The sequence below is a fragment of the Convolutriloba macropyga genome, chromosome 11 (genome assembly GCF_964194025.1).
Source record: "Convolutriloba macropyga chromosome 11, txConMacr16.3, whole genome shotgun sequence".
Lineage (NCBI taxonomy): Eukaryota > Metazoa > Xenacoelomorpha > Acoela > Convolutidae > Convolutriloba > Convolutriloba macropyga.
Genome location: NC_134478.1, coordinates 50078613 through 50105601, shown reverse-complemented (window position 1 = coordinate 50105601; position 26989 = coordinate 50078613). Strand labels below are relative to the sequence as shown.

Sequence of the window (26989 nt, the reverse complement as noted above, 5' to 3'; positions counted from 1 at the left end):
TTTTTTATGTTCATTTTGAAAGATTTTTGTTTTCTTTTTAATTTTTAACAATAATTATCAATCCCATTGGCTTTGAAAGTTTGCGCATTTGAAAATTAGACATGTCTCATTTGCTTCTTATGGAGATATAAATGAACATTTTAGTGATTTCAGTTGTCATCTATTGACATCACTAACTGTGAAATTAATTGTTTTCAAAATAGAAATGTATTTTTGAACTTCACACTACTTTTTTGTCAACCTGTAAACAAGTCGCTATTGAGGACAATTCCAGCATCTTTTTTAATGAAGTATAGGTTTTATTGATTTGCTTAGGTTTTATCTGATGCAGTTTTGGTTTTTGTTTTGATTTGTTATTATCGACATCGAGATTTGGTCGTAAATAATGTTTGTTGTTTTTAGTGTCTACTTAAGTAGTCCCATTATCAACAACTTTTATCGGTCCTCCATCATGGCATTATTGTATTCCATTGGTTATTAATTCAACGATACGTTTGCTTTTGAAAGTTTTCTTTCTCTTCATCATTTGGTAGCCAATTAAGACAAGAATGTGGATAAGCGGGGTCGGAACATTATGTGCGTACGCACATTGACGAGCCTCTTTGTTGTGTAAGATCTGATATGATACTTGCTAGATAAATGCTATCTTATAAGTTCTGATAAGTATCGTATCAGATCTTACACGATAAAGTCTAAGATACTTTTTCGTCTTTGAAAAAATGTTCAGCCTAGTTTGATAATCACTGCTTCATAAAAAGCCCCTGATACTCGGATAACCTGTTTCACAATATCTTATAAATCTCAAAAGACAATATCAGTTACTTTTCTCTGTGTCGCTCTGATGCTGCGCTCATGCTGCGGTTTTTTGGCTATTGCCTGAAATCAATTCTCAATTGTCTTCAGTTTGTAGAATGTGCCATATTTGAAGAAATTTTTGTCGCATAGGATCCGATAAATGATCTTATCAAAAGGATGAGTCATAGTTTTCCGAATGTTTATCTAACAAAATATCATAAGAATCGTATAAATGTTACGAGATGAAAAATTTAATCAGGGAAAATTTTTATCGCGTAAGATGTTATAAAGCAGAAATATTATCTTATAGGATCTGACAAAAGTGAAAGTTTACCGCGTAAGATCTTATCACACCTGATAAAAGGTGTTATCAGGTCTTACACGATAACATTTTATTTTTTTAAAATGATAATTTGTCTTACAAAGTCTTTGTCAGGCGACGCTTAATCCTATAAGTATTTGTAATACACTTATTTAAGAAATTTATAAGATCGTACACGACAGAAATTTCTCAACTGTCTGGGGTTTTCAAGTCAATTTTTATCTTCTTGGTTCTTTAATTAGCGTAATAAAGTCTATCCTTGGTCTCAACATCCCTCAGCCCCGATAGGATTAGTGGTCATGAATGGGAATAATCGACCGCAACCTTGTTCGCTCATCGTAGATGATCAAGCGGCGAAGACTTGATCTGATTTTCCATTTCGCACATTTGTGTTACTTTAACTAAGGCCAACCAGAGTGTTTCAAAATGAAATTCGAGCACAAGGCAAGAATTCTAGCTTTTTCTCTTTCTACTAAACCCCATTTGGTTGGAAGTTCTAGCTCCCGTGCTTTTGGGGGTGCGTGAAAATTTCATTCTCATTTATGCTGTGGCAATGGGCGGAAAAATCGTATTATAGTATTCTGAAAAAGTGGTGTAAAATTTTGGTCGCCTCATTTTTCGTGCAAAAAAGTTTATTAGCCGACAATTGCGTTTAAATGTTCCGCTAATAGGATTTATAGCTGCATTTCTGGTGATTGTATATGTTATCATTGCTTGGCATATCTGGCTCATAAAATTTTATCCATATTTGCCGGATTGGTTTTCTCATTAAAATCTCGGGCACTAGTTGATTTACAGTGGTCTGTTTCTATCTCGCTGTGTTGTTCGCTCATTTCAATACGAAAAAGTTTTTCATCCCTGTTTTTCATCTTAGTTTTTGTATCAAAAAATTAGAAAGAATAATAGCATTTTGGTGTATGACAAAGATAATTCCTCAGTCAGGCACAACCCTAGTTAGTACTTAAGGAAAAGGTCAATTCTATTAAATTAATTCAGTTATTCAACCAAATTGGAGGCAGCTCTCGCCAAAGGGTCTGATGAGAAACGTGTTCTAACGCACTGAGGCCAGTTGGGTCTGGTTAGAGGTAATTTTAGTCTGGTTTGATCTGATCAGAGCTCACTTAGGCGGGGGGCATGCTTGGGAAACTCGGAGAAGCAGCTCGAAATAAACACTAATAGGCTCACTTGTCAAAATAGGAATGGCATTATAGTCAAATCTGATTGCAATCTGACTTGAGCTCTGAATTGAACTCTCTCCGCTGCACCCATTAATACTGTCAATCCCATTTTTAGCCAAATTCAGCTCTCGAATGTTAGTAGGCAGGTCGTCCAGACTTAGTTCCGAGAGAGAATTTGCCGACAGGTCCAAGATTTCGACCGAGTCAGGAATGTCTTTGATGTGTGTGGATTCCAGGAAGTTTGCGGAGAGGTCAAGGTTTCTCAGATCGTGAAGATGATCCAGTTTCAACTGGAAGCCGGGGTCCAGGCCAAGTTTGTTAAGGCTGAAAAATACTTACAAACTATCTCGATTTCTTTTAAACCATGAATGGAGGTATACAGAAACTTTTTATCAAAGGATTTTTAAGCAAAATACAATTTGCGACATTGATTTCTTTAAAAAAACGTAAGTAATGCTAAACAGACCTTTTGACCCAAAATCGTTGATTAAATTTTGTTTTAAAATTCATATAGATGAGCTATTCAATACACAAATATTAGTTGATTCAATATTAGCTTTTCAATATTAGTTGATTGATGCAGAACTCTGGCATATGTAAAAATTTCACTGGTTTTGTTTAAGATAACTTAATTTATCTGCCTACGAACATTTTTGGTGTTATATTCAAGTTAGCGTTATAGGTTTTGAATAAAACATTTCCTGATAAGTTACTTTTCGTTTTTAAAAAATCAGTATTTTCAGTCCACCAATTTTATTTCAATTCGTTTTTTTGATGTAGACAGAACTTCCATTAATTTCATATAACTCAAAGAATTATTTTCCATTCAAATTCATATTCCGTTAATTTTTAACAAATAGTTTAGTTCGGAGAACGTAATCTGGACAACTTGTAGAATATGACTCGTAATAAGGGATTTGTCTTCCAACCCTGACGTATTTCATAACGATATCCGGTGTTGACCTGTTAATTAAACGTTCGTGAAGAGTATTTAAAAAACACATTTTTGTTACGAGGAACTATATACTCAAATGGGTTTATTTTTGGCCGATCGATGTATTCATCGTAGAGAGTTGTGAGTTGTATCATTAAAAAGGCACGTAAATCCTATAAATTGGTACAGAATGTCTCGTACAGCCTAGAATTAAATAGTTTTTTCGAATTTCGTTTTTTTTACACGGAGCTATAAAGATTTAAAGTTTTGTGAATATTCGACAGTTTTTATTCAAACTTTCAGTAATTTTTGCTAAAATTTGGCTTAATTTTGCTAATACAATTCAAAATAAGCTAGATTTTTTAACGGCAGGGTTTTATTGTTACAGTCAGAGATAAAAAAATCTTGCTGAAATGTTTGATTGGTCTTTATTTGGCTGAAAATCTAGATAAAATTATCAAAATTCGAAAATTTTCCATCAAAAATGAAACAAAATATGCTTTTTGTCCACTTTGTTAATCTTTGTCAGACGTAGTGACCTAGAAACCTTGACACAGACTCTGTTATCTTCGAAAGAGCGGTAGCTGAATTAGGCGCCATATGAAGGTCTTCTGGAATTAAAGTTGATCCGTTTTCTGCAGATTTAACCCGATAATTATATCAAATGCCTCGTTGTTTTTTTTAGTATTTGAAGAATTTCTTCATCGACTGGTCTTATTCGCAAACAATTGACACAATTTGGCGGTTAGTTGGGCACGCAGTGAACTCAGGGATTGCTTTGATATAATCATGGATTCTTACAATCAGAAAGGTTTTAATTTTTATTTTGGTGCTGACTTTTTTTCGGAAAATTTTGCTTTTATTTTTTTAATGTTAATTGCTGAAGAAAATTTTATTCACGTCTCCATTAAAGATAGCTCCCATTTATAACCTAGTTATTTTATTTAACGATACAAAATTGATCCGAAACAAGCTAGTGCTGTAGTTGTTTACTGGCCTATTGAGACAAAATCGTTAATGGTCCAATGTTGTATCCCTTTATTAAAAAAATGGCGCATCATCATTTTTTAACTTTCATATATTACTGAGAACAATTTTTTCGACCCCACTTGTGGGGGGAGGAACTATATACTCAAATGGGTTTGTTTATTTTTCAGACAATTTCGGCCGATCGAAAGAGAAATATTAGTGATATCATTAATAAGCTCGTCAAGCGCAGAATTCGAAATAAAAAAAATTTCATAATTTCTTTTTTTTCGTGGAGTTATCGAGGTTTAAAATACTATCTGAACACGCGATATATGGTTCAGTTTTTGTTCACTTTCAGCATAATTTTTGTTCGAATTATTATCCTTTCAATAAAAAATTTGAACTCAAAATGACCTTTCACGCTGCAAAAGCATTAATTTGATATTCCTTATAGACGAAAGACAATTTCAAAGACTAGTTCTGGTATCAGAGGGAAACTTACTATCAAAAAATTTTAATTCTAGAAGCCCAACGAACAGAAAAATAGCTTTCAGGGTATCGCTCATAATTTTTTTTTTGGTTTGACACTGAGTGTTCGATACTTATTCTAAATTTTTTTGATTTTCTTTGTGATTTTACTGAATTTTTGAAGTCCTATGCCATAGACACAATGACTAAAAGTGTGATAGTTGTCGAATAAGCCTTAAGTGAACCTAGCTAGTGCTTTGAGTGGACAACTAATGGTTGTTAAGACATTAAAAATTAATTTTTCGAATTTTTCTCGACCGTTAGCCTATCTTAAACCTATGTTTGCGGACTCTAAGTAAGTCTCAGTACAAACACAAACAGGACCCCGTATTTTGTATTGCAACAAAATTATTCTGCCTAGTTGTTTTATATTCATTTATTGGCTTTATTGCTTCAAAGCGACGAGTTTCCATATATATATATATATATATATATATATATATATATATATATATATATATATATATTTTTAAATTTTTGGTTATTTTTTTCGTAATTTTGTTTCCTTTTGAAATCTTATCACATTATCTTAACATTGGTAGTTCCCATGGGCTCAGAGAAGACGTTAAAAGAAACATGGATTTTGTTTTCAGAGAAAAGCTTTTGGATTAATGGACGTCGACACTTTCTTCTCGCTCTTTTCTAATGAATTTTTTATTTTTCTCTGTATTTGTTATTGTTCTCACAGTCATAAGACTTATTCTGATGTCTTATTCCAGACTGGTCAACAACAAACATCATTTGGTTTCCATCTAAGCAAAACGTAGCGAGTTTTTTTTTTTACTTCCGTTGAAAGCCATTGAATTTAATGTCGTTGATACTACGATTTTTCTCAAAGATTTCGTGGTTTTAAAATATTTGTTCATATTTGTTGGTTTTTGATATCTTATAGCTAAAGAAAGAGTAGACCTATTGTTGTTTAAAAAGTATTTGAAGAGAGAACACTTTGTAGGGTAAAATTAGTTTTTTGATGGCTTCGACACTTCGTCTCATTTTGTTTTAAAAATTGCTGTTTTTGCCGTTTATTTATTCTTTATGTAGTCGTAAAGTGTTGTGAGGTTCCATAGTTTTCTAATTGAGGATTGAATAAATGATATTACTCTATGCGGTTATTTCATAACGAATAGCACTAAAAATTTTGATACTTCAGTTTTTTTTCAATTATTGTTATTTAAATTGTTTTTGTAAAATTTTTGTTGTTCTTTTTGTCAACTTGTAACTGTTTCTCATCATTGAGAGGTCCCATTCAACTCCTTGTAATTCAAAAAATTTTCGCTGATGACATTATGTCGAAACTGATCTTTGTTTTTGCAAAAATGTGCATTTTCATAAATGTTTTGTGAGTGGTCAATTATTGTGTTTTTTCTCTTCTTTTGCCACCTTGGCCACAGTGAAATTATTTAATCGTTCAAAATAATTTTTTCTCTGTTATCTTCAAAAGAGCGGTAGTTGAATAAGGTGCCTTATGAAAGCCTTCTGGAGTTAAAGTTTTGCCGTGTTTTGCACATTTAACACAATAATTATATAAAATGCCTCGCTGTTTTTTTTAACAATTGAAAAATTTCTTCAACGACTTGTCTTATTCGCAAACACTTGAAACATTTGGGCGGTTTCCTAAGCACGCAGTGAACTCAGGGATAGCTTTGCTATTATCATGGATTCTTACAATCAGAAAGGTTTTAATTTTTATTTTGGTGCTAATTTTTTTTGGAAAATTTTACTTGTATTTGTTTAATGTTAATTGCTGAAGAAAATTTTATTCACGGCTCCATCAATGATAGCTCCCAGTTATAAACTAGTTATTTTATTTAACGGTACAAAATTGATCAGAAACAAGCTAGTGCTGTAGTTGTTTACTGGTCTATTGAGACAAAATCGTTTATGGTTCAATGTTGTATGCCTTTATTAAAAAAAATGGCGCATCATCAATTTTTAACTTTCAATTATTGCTCAGAACATTTTTTCGACTCCAATTGTGGGGGGAGGAACTATTTACTCAAATTGGTTTGTTTTTTTTCAGCCAATTTTGGTCGATCGAAAGAGAAATATTAGTGATATCATTAATAAGCTCGTCAAGCGCAGAATTCGAAATAAAAAAAAACTTATTATTTCTTTTTTTTCGTGGAGTTAACGAGGCTTAAAATATTATCTGAACACGGGATATATGGTTCACTTTTGTTCACTTTCAGCATAATTTTTGTTCGATTTCTTATCCTTTCAATAAAAAGTTTAACTCAAAATGACCTTTCACGCTTCAAAAGGCATTAATTTGATATTCCTTATAGATGAAAGGCAATTACAAAGACTAGTTCTGGTATAAGAGGGAAACTTACTATCAAAAAAAATTTAATTCTAGAAGCCCAATGAACAGAAAAATAGCTTTCAGGGTATCGCTAAAAATTTTTTTTTTTTGGTTTGACAATGAGTGTTCAAAATTTCTTCTAAAATTTTTGATTTTCTTTGTGATTTTACTGAATTTTTGAAGTCATATGCCATAGACAAGTTGACTAAAAGTGTGATAGTTGTCCTAATAAGCCTTAAGTGAACCTATCTAGTTCTTTGAGTGGGCAGTTAATGGTTGTTAAGACATTAAAAATTATTTTTTCGAATTTTTCTTGACCGTTAGCCGATCTTAAACCTAAATTTGCAAACTCTAAGTAAATCTCAGTGCAAACAGGACCCCGTATTTCGTACTGCAACCAAATTGTTATGCCTAGTTATTTTATTTTCATTTATTGGCTTTATTGCTTCAAAGTGACGAGTTTCCATATATATATTTTTGAATAATTTTTAAATTTTTTTTAAAATTTTTTTCGTAATTTTGTTTCCTTTTGGAATCATATCACATTATCACAACATTGGTAGTTCCCATGGGCTCAGAGAAGACGTTAAAAGAAACATGGATTTTATTTTCAGAGAAACACTTTTGGATTAATGGACGTCGACACTTTCTTCTCTCTCTTTTCTAATGAATTTTTGATTTTTCTCTGTGTTTGTTATTGTTTTCACAGTCATAAGACTTATTCTGATGTCTTATTGCTGACTGGTCAACAACAAACAGCATTTGGTTTCCATCGAAGCGTAACGTAGCGATTTTTTGACTTCCGTTGAAAGCCATTGAATTTAATATCGTTGATACTACGATTTTTCTCAGAGATTTCGTGGTTTTAAAATATTTGTTCATATTTGTTGGTTTTTTGATATCTTATAGCTAAGGAAAGAGTAGACCTATTGTTGTTTAAAAATTGTTTTAAGAGAGAACACTTTGTAGGGTAAAATTATTTTTATGATGGCTTCGACACTTCGTCTCATTTTATTTTAGAAATTGCTGTTTTTGCTGTTTTATTCTTTATGTAGTCGTAAAGTGTTGAGAGGTTCCATAGGCTTCTAATTGAGGATTGAATGAATGATATTACTCTATGCAGCTATTTCATAACGATTAGCACTAAAATTTTTGATTCTTCATTTTTTTTTTCAATTATTGTTATTTAAATTGTTTTTTGTAAAATTTTGTTGTTCTTTTTGTCAACTTGTAACTGTTTCTCATCATTGAGAGTTCCAATTCAACTCCTTGTATTTCAAAAATTGTTTTCTGTTGACATTATGTTGAAATTGTTCATTGCTTTTGGAAAAATGTGCGTTTTCATCAATGTTTTGCGAGTGGTTAATTATTGTGTTTTTTCTCTTCTTTTACCAAGTTGGCTTAACAACAGAGCCCAATTATTTTCGAGCGAGAAAAAAGTGAAATTGTCTAATCGTTCAAAATAAATTTTAGCTCAATTGGTCTAGATGACAATTTAAAAAAAATTTTAAACCATAGCTAATGATTTTATTGGCCTAAATCATCTTTGTTCTCGCAGATTGTTTGTAATTTCTTGGGCTTTTCTGTATCTTTAGTCCATATCTATGGCTTATTCTAACCATAATAACTTTTGTAATGACTTTATAAAAAAATTAACGAGAATTAATTAGTTAAAAGATATTGATTTTTAAGACGCTTGAAATTATTTGGTTAAAAAATGTTGATAGATTTGTGAATTTCGCCTCATTATTTTTCCTTTTTACTTGTTACCAAGTCTTATTAAGGAAAAAATCCATCTGCTGTATACTCATGGTAATAGAAAGTTTGAGCAGTTAACGTTTTTTATTGCATTTTGACGTTGTTTAATAGGTGCCTTTACATTTAAATATTGAGTTTTTTCCCTTTTTTTAGATTTGCTGGTTTTGTTTGTTTTTTTTTCTCGTAGTCTTTTTATTGGCAGATCTTTTCCTCGATGTAATGAGGTATGAAATCTTGTAATGCAACGATTAGTTTGGGTGTGAAACGATTTTTTAAAACTCAAAAATCTCGTTTGGGTTATCTCTTCATTTGGTTGACAAATAAGTCGAAATTGTAGATAAACTTGGGTCGGAACTTCATGTGCGAACGCACATTAACTACTTTACACTGTCTCAGATCAAAATAACCCAACCAAGGTGGTAAATGGCTCAAACACTTCTGTATCAATTTTCGAAGTTGCACCAGGCTCTTAAATTGTGATAAGCTTTGAATCTGAAAAATGTTAATATAGTTTACCGTTAAAAAATGTTAACCGATAAAAACAGACGTTTTCATTGTGTTTGCTGAGCAAGTTGTTTTGCGTTTTTTGAAAAAACTATGTGTTAAATGAAAATTTCTGCTAAAAAGTATCACCAAAAATTTTAAATATTTCAATTAAGTACAAAGGCAGCTACTATTAATAGTAAGAAAAAATGCACCTCTATATATCAATTTGGTGTGGCTAAAATGAAGGAACTTTGAAAACAAATTAAAAAACTCTAAAAAATGAGAGAAAAAATTTACAGTAAAATTTAACCTGAAATGTTTTTTTTTTCATTAACATAGAAAGGTTGCTCAGAAGCATTTAAAATTTTGCTTAAAAAATTAAACTTTCCTTCTGTGCAATTAAAAAGGGCGTAAATTTTAGTAACCAATCAAAATGAATACAACAACCAAGATCATTAACTAAAAGTCAACGGTTAATCTGCAATTCTAGTGACTATATAAAGATATATATATATATATATATATATATATATATATATATATATATATACATATATATATAAATATATATATATATATATATATATATATATATATTAGAAGCTTAAAAATTCGCGTTCCGGTAATTAGCATTAAGGTAATTCGCTTTAAATTCGCTTTAAGTTAATTCGCGTTCCAAGCCATGAAAATTTGGAAAAGTTAATTGAGTTTTCCCACTTAATATCAAATCGCAATTTTTCCGCGTGTAATTTTTCCAACGTTTAATTTTTCATAATCAGTTCACATTGATAATTTGTGCTACTTTGCGTCAAAAAAAGTGTTTTTTCTAGAAGTTGATAGTTACAGTCCACGATAGTTGTTAGTTTCTATAAGATTTCAGGAGAACGAATTGATGAAGCAAGTGTATGATTTTTCAATGCATATAGTGCTATTATATAATGCTATTATAGATTGGTAGGCTGTTTATTGGATAAATTTTCATTCCAAAACAGTGAATAATGCAAAATGTCACTTAATTTCAAATTTATTTACAAAAATAAGCGGCAAAAATGTTTCTTTTACAAAAACTCACTTTCTTCAAAAAAAGTCTCATTTTCAAAATAACTTGATATACAGTTTGTAAACAAAAAAAAACAAAGTATGGAAAAATTAGATAGAAGATTAATGCTGCAGCTGGGTTGTCTGTAACAGATGGTAGATTTTTCATATTCGGTAATTTTTTAATACGGGGCTTTTGATATCTTTGGTTTAACGAAGCTCACTTTTTTGAAGATAGGAAGCACAAAAATCATTAAGACATTGAATTTTCTGTTTGTGACGGTTGCATATATTTTTTTATTATTGACCAAACAAAAGATTTCTCCAATTTAGAAAACTTACAAATTCTTCAAAAGCAGTCAACACAAAAATTTACTAGCTCAATTACAAAATAGTTTTTTGTGTTCACTTTGTAAAACTTTTTTGCACTTTTTAGCGCATTAAAAATTTTTCTGCTGATTTTGATTTGCCTTTCACCATTTCAGTTACAACCAAGCCGGATAACGAGGCGTTTGAACAAAACCTTTCAAGGCATCCTACACACTACATGATGCACCAACTCAAAATCTATTTTTTGAAATGCTGAATTTTTACAAATGAAATAGGGTGCGCACCGTCAAAAATTTTTTGATTGATAGACATACGCGTAATTCTGTCGGTTGATACAATCATTTCAGTAAAATGTTCAACCCGGGTCGAGGTTTGGTCAGAAAAAAATGTAAGATTAGCGGTCAATAACGGTGAAAACAAAACTATTTTCACCATAAAACACCCGCATCTTTTTCCGATTAATGCGGTGAAAATTTGTAAGATTTCAGATTTTAGCGCTGAAATTTTTTTCATCGCTTTTACCGAGTTTCTTAAGAAAAAGTTTTTTAAAGTTCAAACCTGAGAGGTACCCAGGTTTGAACCTCTCACCCCCTGAATTTCAACAACTTCTTATTCAACTGCCCAATCTGTCGCGTACTTCAATGGTTTTTCTTGTGAACATAGTGATTTTAAATCAGATTAAACAAACGTTATGAAAAACAAATGAGTTGAATTCTTCTGAGAGTTGCGGTTTTTTAAGGTGAAACTTTTATTTTCACGGCTTAAACGGTGAGAAAAGGTAAATCACCGCTACCAATGGGATCCAGTGAAAATAAAACTTTCACTGCGTTTTTTAGTGGTGACTTTCTTCACCGCATAAGCGTTGAAAAATTATTCACCTCTTAAAAGTTTTTCATCACCGCATTCATCGCATTGAATGCAGTCTTACACTTTTTTTAATCAAATTCATGGCAAACCTTACGTCTTTTAGCAGTTTTGTAACCGAGTAAACTGAGTGAGCAATGGACTTTTTAAATAAAACAAGTAAATGAACAATATAAGCAACGAAAAAATTTTATAACGTCATTTTATCCGCAATCGTTTTGCAAAATGCGTGCAAAACAAAAAAGGTTCGTTTGACAGAATTTTCGTTTAGTCTAATTATAAACAACATCGATTGCGCTCTTTTTAGGCTAATTTTTTAATGTTTCAAAATTGTATCATTGATTGATCTTAGACTAAACCTGCCAAAAAACTAAATTCGCCTATTCAAGCTTACGTTTTTTTTCATTTATTCATCATTTATTCATTCTAGTCGAAGGCCTATCAAAAAAGAAAAATAGATATGCCAATTCCAATTTGCGTTTCTTTTGCCTCAACGTTAATCTGTACAGTTGCTTGATGTGGCTTATGTTTGTTAACGGCTGGTAATTGTGCTTGTTCTCTGTAATCTGTATTTGCTCTCTGTAATCGTCTCACGATTGCCTTTTTGTGTGCTTTAAAGCAATTGTGCTACAGTTGTAGCATCCTTTTGATGCAGTTTGCTTTTGTTCTTGTCGATTTACTTGACAATTGCTATATTATCGTCTAATTTTAACGTTGTTGTAATTCTTGAATATGTTGAAGACTTAACGAATTTAAAAATGTTCCGATAGAGTGGTTTCGCACCTATATTTTTGTTACCGCGACACAACTTCAACTCAAATTTCCCTTATCTATTGCTTTAGCCTAACTTTGCGTGTAGCAATAGTGGATCGATTCAAGTCTCAGCATCAATAGCAGTATTTTGCTTTGCAGTTGCTTAGTACCGTCTGCCGGACTACTTAAAGTTGACCTTGTGTTCGGAAAACTCAGATCTGTAAAGAGGAGGCAGTGAATTGTTGCAATGCAGACGCCTCTTTGCAGGAGACTTCCTGGAAGATGGTTTGAGGACACTTAAGAAGTGAGATGTTACATAAGGAGACCTATAACCATGCAATCAAAATCCCTCTTACAAATGGCATGGAGAAGCTACATTTAGCTGGTGACTCGTGAGCGTCTCGTATTGTTCATAGATGGCTTCTTCAGAGGCAACTCGTGAAACTGATTGGTGCTGTTACACAAAACTGTCCAAAACTGTAAGACTCTTAACAAACGTAACTTATTCGCCATTAATTTGATTATCGCATCCGGCAAATTTACTGCTTTATAAAAATGAGCAATTTGAAACAATCTCGTCAATTTTATTATTTGACCAAATTATTTGTGAGACTTCAAAACACCGTAAATTCAAATAAAAAATGAAAAACTGAACAATTTTTGCTGTAGTAATTTTTTGTTGCTATTATTCTTGTGGTTTGTTTAGTCTTGTTGCCAGTTAAGCAGTGACTTAAGTTCGTTCTAGAGTTACGGTTGGTTTTTCTCATGACAATAACCAGACTTGTTTGCTGGCATTTTGAAGTAGCTTTATTAATTTTGGTAGTATGCTGGTTGTGATCTGGTTATCGTGGTTCGCTATGGCGTGACCAAAGTTTGTTCTGGAGTTACTGCTAGTAGGTTTCCTCATTTTGTCGACGTTTCGATATACTACTTCATTGCCGTAAAAAGTTTTGATATTGGTAGATTAAGCTCCCTACTGAATTTTGCTTGTTTTTCTGGCAGTAGCTTCTCTCCTTCTTTCTAGGGTGTGACTTAAGTTTGTTCTGGAAATATGGCTAGTTTGTTTCGTTGAAATTGTGGCTGTGGTCTGCTAGCATAGTTCCTCTCGCGTCCTCGCTCGTGAGCTACTGTTCCCCCCTTTCTCTCCCGATTTCAAATTTCGTCGCGCGCTACCCGATCGACAATTCCGTTCCGCCCGTCTTGTTCCCCGCTTCGTCGTTCGTAGTTCTCCCGACGCTTCCGTCCCGACTGTACCGTTTTCCCACCTCGTTGCGCGCTCTTTACCCGACGTTCCCGTTCGTTCGTCGCATTTTACATTGCGTCGTGCGTTGCTCGTTCGGCGTTTTTTTCCCGTCCGTCCCGTCTGCCGTTCTGTCTATTGGCGCACTTTATGCGCTCAACGTTTTTCTCTTTCTTTCGCTGGATACTTCCGTACTCGACAAACATCTTTGTTCTTTTGCGGTTTGCTATGGTGCCAGTGCAAAATTAGAGGCTGAACTTAATATCATCTACAGTAAAATTGACAATGCTGTGGATAAGCAATACAGGAAAAATAAGATCAAACATCTGATTGTGAAATGCAAAGATGCTTTTACTAGAGTAGTTGATGAGATTGAAGAGCTCTATGTTGTGGCACAAAAAAGTGAATATCCAAATGCTGCCTGTAAGAACCTTGAAAAATGGGTAGAAACTGTAACTAAGTAAACTGGCGAGTTCACTGCTGCAGTTCGAAGGTACATCAACTCAGTCTCACCATTCATAATCAGATTCACACTTCACCTCCTCAAATAAATCAAGTCAGCGTCAAAGTGAATTATTGCAGTGCTTGCAAGGCATCAGGAGCCTGTGGAAGCTATTGTGTATAGCCCCAAATAGGGTACTTTTTTTTTCTATGGCCAGCTCAAGCGTAGTACTCTGGTTTCCATCCACATAGTAAAAGACATTGCATCTAAACGTAAATTAAAAGACCCTAGTTTACCTAAAGATTACAGAGCATTACATCAAAAGCCTGCGCTTGAGCTAAAAACAAACACAATAGTGATAGCGCATAAGAACATCCTCCGGTCATTGATAACCCACTCCCGACCCAAAAAACTCTCTAAGAGCCGTCGTAAAACAATCGGCACCGGCCATGCGTTCGTGGAGACTGAAATCACTGAAACCTATGACAACCTGTATGTTTCTTAGTCTTGCGTTGTTGTTGGAGTCTACCCGCTAACTTGCGGTGTCAATTAGTTTACTCACGGGTTATGGGTTCGTCTGTGGCTGGTTCTCTCTAGTAACGTTTTACTAAACGCTTCGTTCTGCCAATTTTTTTAGTTATTTACTACCGTCCGTTTTCCGCCGGTCGTCTGGTTTCATTTTATTGCTTCCCTCTTTTGTTTTTTTCCAATTTTTCAATGTTTTTCAATTCTTTTCCCGTGTTTCTGTTGAATGCTGTAGTATGTTGAGTTTTGCTGTAGTAATTTTTTTTGCTAGTATTCTGGTGAGTTGTTTAGTTTTGTTTCCCGCTACGGATTGACTTAAGTTCTTTCTAGAGTCACGGTTGGTTTGTCTCTTGACATTAATCAGATTTGTTTGCTGCCATTTTGTAGTATTTTGATTAATTTTGTTATTATACTCCTTGTGGTCTGGTTGTTGTGGTTTGCTATGTTGTGACCTAAAGTTGTTCTGGAAATACTGCTAGTAGGTTTCCTCATTTTTCGACACTTCAATAAAATACTTCATTGCCAAAAAATGTTTTGATATTGGTAGATAAAGCTCCATACCGAATTGATGTAGTTTGTCTGGCAGTAGTTTCTCTCCTCCTTTCTAGGGTGTTTGTTTGGTTGAGTTTGTGGCTGTGGTCTGCTAGCATAATTCCTCTCGCCTCCTCGCTCGTGGCCTACTGCTCCCTCATTTTCTACCTATTACCACTTTTGTCGCGCGCTACCCGTTTGACGATTCCGTTCCGCCCGCTTTGTTCCCCGCTTCCTCGTTCGCAGTTCTCCCGTTTTTTCCTTCCCGACTGTACCGTTTCAAGTTGCGTCATGCGTTGCTCGTTCGGCGTTTTTTTCCCGTCCGTTCCTTCTTCCGTTCTGTCTCTTGGCGCGCTTTGTGCGCTCAACGTTTATCTCTTTCTTTCAGCGGTTACTTCTTTACTCCACAAACATCTTTGTTCTTTTGCAGTTTGCTATAGTGCCAGTGCAAATTTAGAGGCTGAACCTAACATCATCTACAGTAAAATTGACAATGCTGTGGATAAGCAATACAGGAAAGATAAGATCAAACGTCTCATTGTGAAGTGCAAAGAGGCTTTTCCTAAAGTAGTTGATGAGATTGAAGAGCTCTATGTTGTGGAACAAAAAACTGAATATCCAAATGCTGCCTGTAAGAACCTTGAAAAATAGGCTGTAACTAAGAAAACCAACGAGTTCACTGTTGCTGCTCGAAGGTACGTCAACTCGGTCTCACAATTCATAATTAGATTCAAACTTCACCTCCTCAAATAAATCAAGTCATCGTAAAAGTGATTTATTGCAGTGCATGCAAAGCATCAGGAGCGTATGAAGCTATAGTTTATAGCTCCAAAGAGGGAACTAAACGTTTCTATCTGCCAATTTTTTGAGTTATTTACTACCGTTCGTTTTCCGCCGGTCATCTGGTTTCGTTTTTTTCGTTTGCGTCTTTTGTTGTTTCCAATTTTCAGTGTTTTTCAATTCTTTTCCCGTTCATCTGTTGTATGCTGTAGTATGTTGAGTTTTGCTGTACTAAAATCAATTTGCTAGTATTCTGGTCAGTTGTTTAGTCTTGTTTCCCGCTAGGGATTGACTTAAGTTCTTTCTAGAGTTACGGTTGGTTTGTCTCTTGACATTAATCAGACTTGTTTGCTGGCATTTTGTAGTATTTTGATTAATTTTGGTATTTTACTCCTTGTGGTCTGGTTATTGTGGTTTGCTATGGTGTGACCTAAAGTTGTTCTGGAAATACTGCTAGTAGGTTTCCTCATTTTTTCGACACCTCAATATACTACTTCATTGCCAAAAAATGTTTTGATATTGGTAGACTAAACTCCATACCGAATTGATCTAGTTTGTCTGGCAGTAGTTTCTCTCCTTTTTTATAGGGTGTTTGTTTGGTTGAGTTTGTGGCTGTGGTCAGCTAGCATAGTTCCTCTCGCCTCCTCGCTCGTGGCCTACTGTTCCCCCATTTTCTCCCAATTTCCACTTTCGTCGCGCGCTACCCGTTTGAAGATTCCGTTCCGCCCGCTTTGTTCCCCACTTAAAGTTGACCTTGTGTTCGGAAAACTCAGATCTGCAAAGAGGAGGCAGTGAATTGTTGCAATGCAGACGCCTCTTTGCAGGAGACTTCCTGGAAGATGGTTTGAGGAGACTTAAGAAGTTAGATGTGACATAAGGAGACCTATAACCATGCAATCAAAAATCCCTCTTTTAAATGGCATGGAGAAGCTACATTTAGCTGGTGACTCGTGAGTGTCTCGTGTTCTTCATAGATGGCTTCTTCAGAGACAACTCGTGAAACTGATTGGTGCTGCTACACAAAACTGTCCAAAACTGTAAGACTCATAACAAACGTAATTTATTCGCTATCAGTTTGATTATTGCATCCGTAAAATTTACTGCTTTATAAAAATGAGCATTTTGGAAAAATCTCGTTAATTTTATTATTTGACCAAATAAGTTGTGAGACTTCAAAACACCATAAATTGCATTAACAAAAAAAACTTAACAAATTTTGCTGTAGTAATTTTTTGTCGCTATTATTCTTGTGGTTTGTTCTGTCTTGTTGCCCGTTAAGCAGTGACTTAAGTTCGTTCTAGAGTTACGGTTGGTTTTTCTCATGACATTTACCAGACTTGTTTGCTGGCATTTTGAAGTAGCATTATTTTGGTAGTATGATGGTTGTGATCTGGTTATCGTGGTTCGCTATGACGTGACCTAAGTTTGTTCTGGAGTTACTGCTAGTAGGTTTCCTCATTTTTTCGACATTTCAATAAACTACTTCATTGTCATAAAAACGTTTCGATATTGATAGATTAAGCACCATACTGAATTGTGCTAGTTTGTCTGGCAGTATTTTCTCTCCTTCTATCTAGGTTTTGACCTAAGTTTGTTCTGGAAATAAGGATAGTTTGTTTGGTTGAGTTTGTGGCTCTAGTCTGCTAGCATAGTTCCTCTCGCCTCCTCGCTCGTGGGCTACTGTTCCCACATTTTCTCCCGATTACCACTTTTGTCGCGCGCTACCCGTTTGACAATTCGGTTCCGCCCGCTTTGTTCCCCGCTTCCTCGTTCGCAGTTCTCCCGTTGTTTCCATCCCGACTGTACCGTTTCACGTCGCGCCATGCGTTGCTCGTTCGGAGTTTTTTACCGTCCGTCCCTTCTCCCGTTCTGTCTCGTGCCGCGCTTTGTGCGCTCAACGTTTTTCTCTTTCTTCGGGCGGTTACTTCTGTACTCGACAAACATCTTTGTTCTTTTGCGGTTTGCTATAGTGCCAGTGCAAAATTAGAGGCTGAACTTAATAATATCTACAGTGAAATTGATAATGCTGTGGATAAGCAATACAGGAAAGATAAGATCAAACGTCTTATTGTGAATTGCAAAGAATCTTTTAGAAGAGTAGTTGATGAGAATGAAGAGCTCTATGTTGTGGCACAAAAAAGTGAATATCCAAACGCTGCCTGTAAGAACCTTAAAAATAAGCTCTGCTGCTGCTTGAGGGTACATCAACTCGGTCTCACCATTCAAAATTAGATTCACGCTTGACCTCGTTAAATAAATCAAGTCATTGTCAACGTGACTTAGAACTATCAAGACATAAAAATGAGGAGCTTGAGAATCAACATCAGGCAGAGCTGCGCGTTACTAGTTAGCACCTTGAAATTGAAAAACAAATGAAATTGCGACAATCGGAAATTGAGCAGCTTGATGAATAGCGTCGCAGGCAAGTAGCTGCTGCAGCCTTTGAGAAAATTGAGTTGATGACAAAATAATTAGAGACGGGTCTCACACAGAGAACTTCAGACAGGAGCAAAAAAATTTTTCACGGTTGGGTTAATTCGTCAGCGGCCAGGAACATGGCAGATGTTACAAAGTATTCAAATTTGCATTATTCTAGTTCCATCGCCCAATCCAACTAAGCAATTACCCCTCGTCTTTCTTCAGCTAAGCCTCTAAACTCACACTCTAATCTCAATACAAATGTTCAAATTGAGACTAAAATCAATCTGTCTGTCCGAAGGCCTGAAGACGCAATTTGAAGAACCAATGTAACCATTAATGCACATATTGCAAACAACATCATGCAAGATCAGAAACACGCCTCTACCACCGCCAATAAACTTTGGTATGCCAGCTCAACTAAACACAGCCGAAAACTGACTAGGCCAGACAGTTGAATTTAGTCAGCCCATCTCGTTCAACATCCGTAAATGCACTCGCTAACGCTCCGGTAGCACTTAATTCGCCACAAGCACACATAATTGTACCTAACCTCCCAGCTCCTGTTTTAAACCCCGTAGCACGTTTTTCCCGTTAACCCCACCCGCATTCCGTTCTGCTCCTTCGCCGCCAAAAGTTTTTGCATTAACAGCAAATAACACCGAGGAGAATAGAACCAATCAGCTACCCTCTTCTCCGCGGGCACAATTCGTTTTTCCCCAGCAAATGCCTTTGCGCTTCACTTAATTCATCCACTGCCCCCACAAAAGAAGCACCAATGCCAATCTTTTGTCCCCATAACGCACATAGCTCCTGCTCCTCCAGATCCATATTTCTGGCGTTTTCCGGAGGCAGTCCCAACTATTGCAGTGCCACTTGTAGGTACATCGATGAAATTCAACAGCAAACAATCAACCCCGCTAAGCAAACCTCATTCCACTAAATCACTCGACTCCTTTTACGTACTCCGCGCATTTGATAAAGCAGCTGGCCGACGCAATCACCTGTAAGAAGAACTATCCATTGCCCGAGTGGAGCGATCCATTGTCATAGTTTGATGGTGATCCCCTGCAGTGGTATAAATGGTTCGGACAATTTCAAAACGCCAGAAACTCAAAGTCTTTTGACTTATGATGTCAAGTTGACTTACTTAAAAACTCTCGTATCTAAAAGAACTAAAACCGCAAACGCTGAGTTCGCATGGTGTTGTCTAATGTGTAAGGATGAACATAAAGCTTTCCAACGTAAATTTGGCCAGCCACAGGCATTAGTCAGTGCACACTTAGACAAACTCAGCTGTTGTCCACCATCAAAAAGGTACAATATTGATAACATCATAAAAAGTTCTGAAAAATTTTATGTTTTTTGAGGTTTTTAAGTCACTTTCAATTGGCCCGGACCATAAAAAGGCCTACTTTCTTAAAACGGCTGCGCAAAAGTTAACGCCCCATATGAAAGAGTCTCTTTGACTCTTCATAGTTAAGAAACAGTGGACTAGGCCGACACTTCTTGACTTCAACGATCAGTTGAAGGAGAAGGACGAGGCACACAACTTGGCAAAAACATGGTCAAAGGCAAGAACTGAGGATATCACCAACTCAGTAGCGAAGACAAAAGTTGCGTCAAAAACGTCAGCTGCTCACATGAAAATAGGGACACTCAGAAACCAGCTTCTACATCGGCAACGCCTCCAACCCTTCGCTGCACGGTGTGGTAAGGTAACCACCGCATATAGGATTGACGGGTATGTAAAGAAAAGTTTTCCACTCAACCAGCAAAGGTAGTTGCCGAAGCAAACCTATGCTTCTCATGATTAAGAGAAAAGCATAGTTTCAGGCAATTTCCAGATCCTAGGAAATGGTGAAAGGCCTCCTTCAGGTGACTGAATTACAGTTGGCGAGCTCTGCTGTTAATGATACAACGGCCTCATAATTGTGAGATACCGCTTGCAATAACTTTTGGGCGTCCAATAGTCTTGCAAATAGACTTGGTTTCCGCCGTAGAGCGTTGAAACTAACAACCAAAGGTATAAAAACTGATGAAGTGGTGGACACTAAGTTTGTTGAACTTACTGTTACACCAAATGATAGCCAAGCATTTGAACCATTTAAAGTCAGTCCTTGTGAAGGAAGATTTCAGCGTAGGCGCCGAAGTGATCAACATTAAAGCACTTCAAGAAACATACCCACACCTAGCAGTTCTAGAATCCATTAAATATTGCTATGGAAGCGTCGATATGACACTTGGAGATGATTTATATCATGCCATCCGCACGTTAGAGTGTTTCGCTGAAGACGAGAAGAGCTTGCCCTTCGCTGTTCACTAGCCCATAGTTAGGGTCTTAGGCATCCCTTTATTGTCGTCTTCAGTTTTTGTCTTGACTTGTTTCACAGCCCATTTGGAACAAGATATTGCACTAACGAGACGGGTAAATTCTTGGTACGACATGGAGTCGAAAGGAGCACTCAAGCAAGTAGACGAACAATCCACCGCCGATTAAAGTGCGCACGAAGTTCTTGAAAAGAGCATATAACAGAAAAATGTATAATCTCGGAATGTCATGGGCTGAAGATATCATCAAATTGCACGACAATTAATTTAAGCACCATTTCTATTTAAAATCTTTGGAAAGGAGGCTTACAAAAGAAAAGCATTTAAGGGAAAACATTCGAATATCATCAAAGAGGACGTAGACAAGGGCAACGTAGTAAGGATCAAAGATGCCCACAAGATGGAAGGTTGCACGGAATGAGAGTGATACCTACCACACCATCCGGTTGTTAGCCCGAAAAACCCGGGAACAATTCTAGTGTACTAAATGGAGCAGCTAAATTCCATGGCGCATCTCTTAATAAGTCATTACTTATTTGACCTGGCTTACTACAAAAACTAATCTATGCATTTCTATGGTTTAGACAACATCCCTTTGCCGTATCCGCCAACATCGGGGAATGTTCGTCCAAGTTGGAGTATAAACATGAGATCAGCCACCACTCCGCTTTTTGTGGCGGGAGAACCCCACATCAAATGTTGTATTACACCAGTATACACGCCACATCTCTGAGGCAAAAGACTTGCCTACCTGCACCAACTACGCGCCTCAGCGAACGGCAAGTGTTAAAGCTAAGGAAAACCCGGAAGCGACGAAAGCCGTCGTTTGAGAACTTTGACATGGACATGTTCGATTGCCTAGATTCAGTGGAGTCCCCGAGAGGGCCCTCATTGGGTCGAAGGAATTGGTACATCTTCTCCATCTAGTTGTGTTCACGCTCACTAAGTTTATAACCAATGCATCAGATCTGGCTGAACGAATTGATGAGTCTGCTAAATCCACTGAACCGAAAACTATCGTTTCATCAAAGGAGGGATCAACGCACGTGCATAGTCTTAAGTGGGACCACAACAACAAAACTGTAGTTTTGAGTATGGGTACTAACAGCACCATCACAAAAAATTTAACACTCCGCTTGGTCTTAAGTGTTGTGTCAAAGGTACACCACCCATTAGGTCTTGTTGCGCCGTTTACCTTAGGTGCTCGCCTAATCTTGAAAGACATTTGCCGTGTCAATGGACAAAGTTGGGATGACGACATACCGGAAGATATAGTTGACAGATTTTTTACATGCTGTGTTGAACTGCCGCAGTCGGCTAAAATCACTAAACCAAGAAACAACTTTTCAGGATCGTTGCAACAACCCGAACTCCCAATGTTTGGAGATAGCTCGCGAGACGTATACAGCACAGCAGGCTCAGTTAAATTGCACTTCAGGAGAGATTACAACAGAGCTGGCGTTTGTCGTGGTCAAAGCCCGTGATGCGCCTATGAAGGTATTGACAGTTCCTTAGTTGGATTTACAAGCCGCTCTCCTCCCTGCAACTTTAAAAAGGGAAATCTTTTGCGACTAATCGGTTACTGTGGATAAAATATTCATGTAGACAGATAGTGCAATTGTCTTGCAGTGGTTAAACTCAACCAATAAAAACCCCACCTTCATTGCAAATCGTGTTAGTGAAATCATGCAGAGCACCGGCTTTGACTAACAAGACCACGTCCCCACTTGTAATAACCAGGCAGCTGAAGGCACACGTGGCATGTCCGCTGAAGTTTTGAAACCCATTGAGGGGTCCTGATTTCTTGAGAAATATGAAATTCCCTTTTTGTATTAAAGACTGAAGTCGTCGATAAGATCAAGATCGGCGTTGTAACCAAAGATAAAAAAAGTAATGACTACATCTCATCTCTAGCCACATCTGCAACCAATCCCAATAAGGAACAAAGCATCCCGCTAATCCCCTTCGACAATTTTTTTAAACAAAAATTAATTCGCGTCACCGCACATATGCTCCGTCTTTTACATCTCACGAAAATTACCCTACATCAGGCGGCAGCATAAGGGACATATTTGAAATTGACAAAACCGAGCGTCATCTCCAGTTCTTGGCTCAAGGAGAATCCTTTGATACCGAATGAGTGGGTTGTTTTACGACAAATCCGTTAAGAGCAGCCGCATCGCTCAGTTTACTCCGTTTATTGGGCCTCATGGTCGCATCCGTTCTTCTGTTTGACTCTGACAGCTAGTTGAAATTAACTTTGACCCTAAACACCCGATCGTTCTGGATGCGCAACAAACTTTTGTTAAAGTATTCCTGCGGCATACTCACTTGAAAAACATCATCATGGCATCGGTTACTTGCGGTCAATGGTACAGGAATGTTTTTTCATCCTTAAGCTACTTTGAAAACTGCGTTCCATCAAATCAAACAGCGCAATCTGCAAAAGGTTCCGTGCGGTAACCATTCAACCGATCATGGCAGAGCTCTCCAAGGAGAGACTCGCATACCAGTCACCTGCCTTAACCGGCAGGAGTATTTCGGCCCATTCTACGTCACCGTTCGTCAGACGATTGAGAAGATGTGGGGATTTTTCTTCACTTGTCTACTCGGGCTGTTCATGTTGAAATAGTTTCGTCCTTGGACACTTGTTCCTGTATAATGGGAGTCAAGCGGTTTGTCTTTTGCCGAGGTACGTCTGTTAGGATTTGGTCAGATAATGGTACGAACTTTATCGGTGTGGAGAAAGAGCTCCGTGAACGTATTGAAAATTGGAACACGATCGACATCGCCGCGGAAATTGCGCATAAAGGAATTAAGTGTAGATTCAACCCGTCCAGTGCGCCACACCAAGATGACATCTGGGAGAGGATGGTCCGCAATTTTGAGAGTGTACTGTACACCATGCTCGGTACACGTCGCCTCAGAGATGAGGTTTTGAACACTGCTTTTTGCCTTGTTGAATATGCAGTAATCGCACGTCCGTTAACGCCCGTAAACGCCGACCGAACTGTCCGACTTAGGTGCAATCACACCCAATCATTTTCTACTTGGTAACCAAGCAATCAGAATTCCGTCCATTGTTGTCATTGAAGAGCTCGACCATCGTACGCAGTCATATGCCAATTCAATTTAGGCATCTTGGCGTAAAGAGAATGTACCTGCTTTGAACCTTAGATCTAAGTGGCAGACGCCTGCCAAGCAGCACCTAAAGATCGCTTATTTAGTCTGGATCGTTGAAGAAAGCATCCCTAAGAGTTAATGTCCAACTGATCAGATTGAAGAATTCCGCTACAGCTCCGACAGTGTCGCCGGCTCTGCCGTCGTACGCTCGTTGTCCGGATCAGTCGTCAGCCAGCTCGTTAAGCTCGTACCGATTCCTCCAACATCTTCATCCGGGCGGGAGTATGTTACCGAGTAAACTAAATGAGCAGTGCGTTTTTTAAATAAAGCAAGTAAATGGTCAATCAGAGCAGCGAGAAATGCGTGAAAAACAAAGAAAAAGTTCGTTTAACATAATTTCCGTTGAGCGTACTTATACACTAAATCGATTGCGCTCTTTTTAGTCTTAATATTTTAAAATTGTATCATTGATTGATCTCAAACTAAGACCTGCCAAAAAAAACTAGATTCGCCTATTCAAGCTTACGTTTTTTTTGGCCTTATCGTTACTCTGTACAGTTGATTGATGTTACGATGGGAGATGCTGCTTATATTTGTTAAAGACCTGTTAACGCTTTGTGCTTCGTATTCGCTCTCTGTAATTGTCTCACTATTGCTTTTTTGTGAGTTATTTTTCAAAGCAATTGGGCTGCAGTTGTAGTACCCTTTTGATGGAGTTTGCTTTTTTTTACTTGACAATAGCTATATTATCGTCTAATTTCAACGTTGTTGTAAAGCTTGAAAATGTTGAAGACTTCACGAATTCAAAATTTTTCCGATGAAATGTTTTTGCACCAATAAGTTTTCAGCGTTGACACCTCTAACCGGGAACTTTATTGCAGTAACCATGGTGTCCAACATCGGACAAATAATCAAAAACTAATTGGTTTACAGAAAACAGTTTTGTTGTGTTAAAAATTTGATAGAAACGAAACAAAGGTAAGTTTTGCGTAGAAGAAGTTTGATAATAAGCTACTTGTCTCGTGTACTTGGCTAGAGAGATGAAGGCTTGCAAAACAAGAAAACGAAGAAAATAAGTTATGAAGGATGTTTACTTTTGAGAGCTTAAGATCAATTTTTCAACTGGCAAGCACACTGAGCTTCCAAATAAGAGATGCTGGTTCAAGTTTCACATTTATCCGTTTTCACAGTAGATACACCTGTTTACCGCCTACCATTAGACTGATGAAGTGCATTGGAGAAAAAATTTGTCATGGACCGCAAATCATGGCCGGAAAACGCTATAAAACACTAAGCATAAATTGGGTTTTTTTAAGATTTAGGCCAATAGAAAACTTTCTTCTATAATACTCCGAGTATTGTATTCCAAATCTTTACACATCTGCTTAAAAATTTTTCGTCAATTAATGAATTTTTCAAAGAGTATTACTAACCTGAAATCAGCCTTTGCGGTTGTGAGTGGAACATTTCTCGGGATGGTATCCAGTTGAGCTCTGTGGCAATCCAGATCAATCTGGTTCATATCCCAACTGTAAGGGTTGCAATCGCATTTAGAGGGACAATTTGACTCCACCTGAAACATAAACAGAGCACCGGCTTATAAACGTGTAGCTCATTTTGTACTAGTTGTTTATTGTCGGTTCAATTTTGCTATTTTTAGTGAAATGCCGCAGTGCTACACTATCAGAAATTGTAGAGACGACCTGCTTTTCAAAAGCAGAATTGAAGCCAGAATACATTCAAGATCATTTTCGCTGCATGCATATTAGTTCCATTCTGCAGATCACATCAGAATTCTCAGTATTCTTTGCTCACTTTTGGAACTAAACCTAGTTGAAGTTCCTGTTATGTCAAATCAATGGTAAAACGTCAAATTTCAGCTAAGAAAACAGCATTGGGATGGGGTGGGGGGTGCATAAGACCTTCCTTGGCTGTTAGTTAATTGTTTTTTTATCCTATAGACAAAAATCCAAGGAAAAACAAACATACCAATAAAATGTTTATACAAATTGATTTTCACTTCCTACCTGTGCTACAAAAAGCATAAACGCAGAAAATTTTGCAATAAGTAATATAATCCTCGACATTCTGGGAAAGTAAGAAAGAGTTAAATTGTGTTAATATACTCTGATGTTGCTAATGATTTTTATTAAGTTTGTCATTAAGTTTAGTGATTGTTACAAATGTTACGAAAGGAAATGTACAGTTGTTTTGAAAGTTTATACAAATAACAGATTTGATAATAAACACGTGTTTAATAATTTCATCATATTCATTATTATGTGGTTGATTTTGCTGCAACTGAGTTCAATTTCAAATTGCGCCGCGGAATTTACTCGCAGTAAATATCATAAACACAACCTTTGTTGGTTATTTAGACAAAGTTCGTGATATGTTGATAATGGTTGACCTTGTTTGTTTCTTGAACTGTCGATTTAGATGTTTGCAAGGCTATTACGGCCCGTTGATTTTTTTTAAAAAATTAAACTCATGTTAAAGTAGGGCTGTCTTTTGATGTTTTATAAACTTCGGGAAATGTTGTTCTTTTATGGACACGTGAAAGAGTCTTTTCGCATTTTTAGATTTAGAGCACGTTTGTCAAAATAATCGAAGCAGAACAAAAAGCACATGTCATATTTGTAGTTCGACTTTCCTGTTGAAATATGTTTTAGTTTCATTTTCTGTACTAAATCTGTACTAAAAAACAAAACACTGACTTTACAAGCATTCGAAAACAAGGACTTTCGATTAATAGTGAGTTTTTCTATTTCCCAAATATTGGCAGGAGCGGGAGCTGAGCTTGAAAGTGTTAATATCGTTCAATTAACTTCTTTCAGACAAAATTTTGCTTTTGCAAAAAAAAAGAAATATAGAGCTCCAGAAAAAAATAACTCCGATGTTCATGGAATTCAAGGAAAATATTCAACGATTATGTCATAAAAGATTTTTTATTGGAAATAAATTAAAAATAAAATCAATGAAATCTGTAGTTTTTATAACCAAAATTAAATGATGCTTGTACTTTGTTTCAAACCTGATACTAATTGAACATTATTATAATCCAAATATACAATTTTGAATAGTTGAAATCTGCGTGGTCACCATTATTCAGAAATGTTGGCTTATCTCGATCTAAGATTTAATGAGACAAATTCAACTATTTGCTGTGTTCAACTACGGAGCTCGTGACAGCAGCACAGTAGCTGATCCTTGTATAAAGACAACAGAAAGCGATAGAACTGCACTGTAGAAGGCAATGGACTTTCTCACTGACTGATAATTTCTGCTATTAGCTAACAACGACAAATGCAGTTAGGACTTTTTCGGAGTCCTCGACCGAAC

At 36.4% G+C, this 26989-nt stretch overlaps 1 protein-coding gene across 1 annotated transcript in view; it reads right to left on the bottom strand.

Annotated features, from left to right (window-relative positions):
• The window catches only part of LOC142350049 (uncharacterized), a 35487-nt gene extending 9636 nt beyond the window's left edge, over window positions 1-25851 (bottom strand). The window contains exons 1-3 of the mRNA XM_075401961.1: window positions 25675-25851; window positions 25081-25220; window positions 2303-2619 (exon numbers count right to left, since the gene is read on the bottom strand). Of these exons, the coding sequence (XP_075258076.1) occupies window positions 2303-2619; window positions 25081-25220; window positions 25675-25734 (517 nt within the window). The 5' untranslated portion in view covers window positions 25735-25851. The remainder of the gene's footprint in view (window positions 1-2302; window positions 2620-25080; window positions 25221-25674) is intronic.
• Window positions 25852-26989: the final 1138 nt, after the last annotated feature.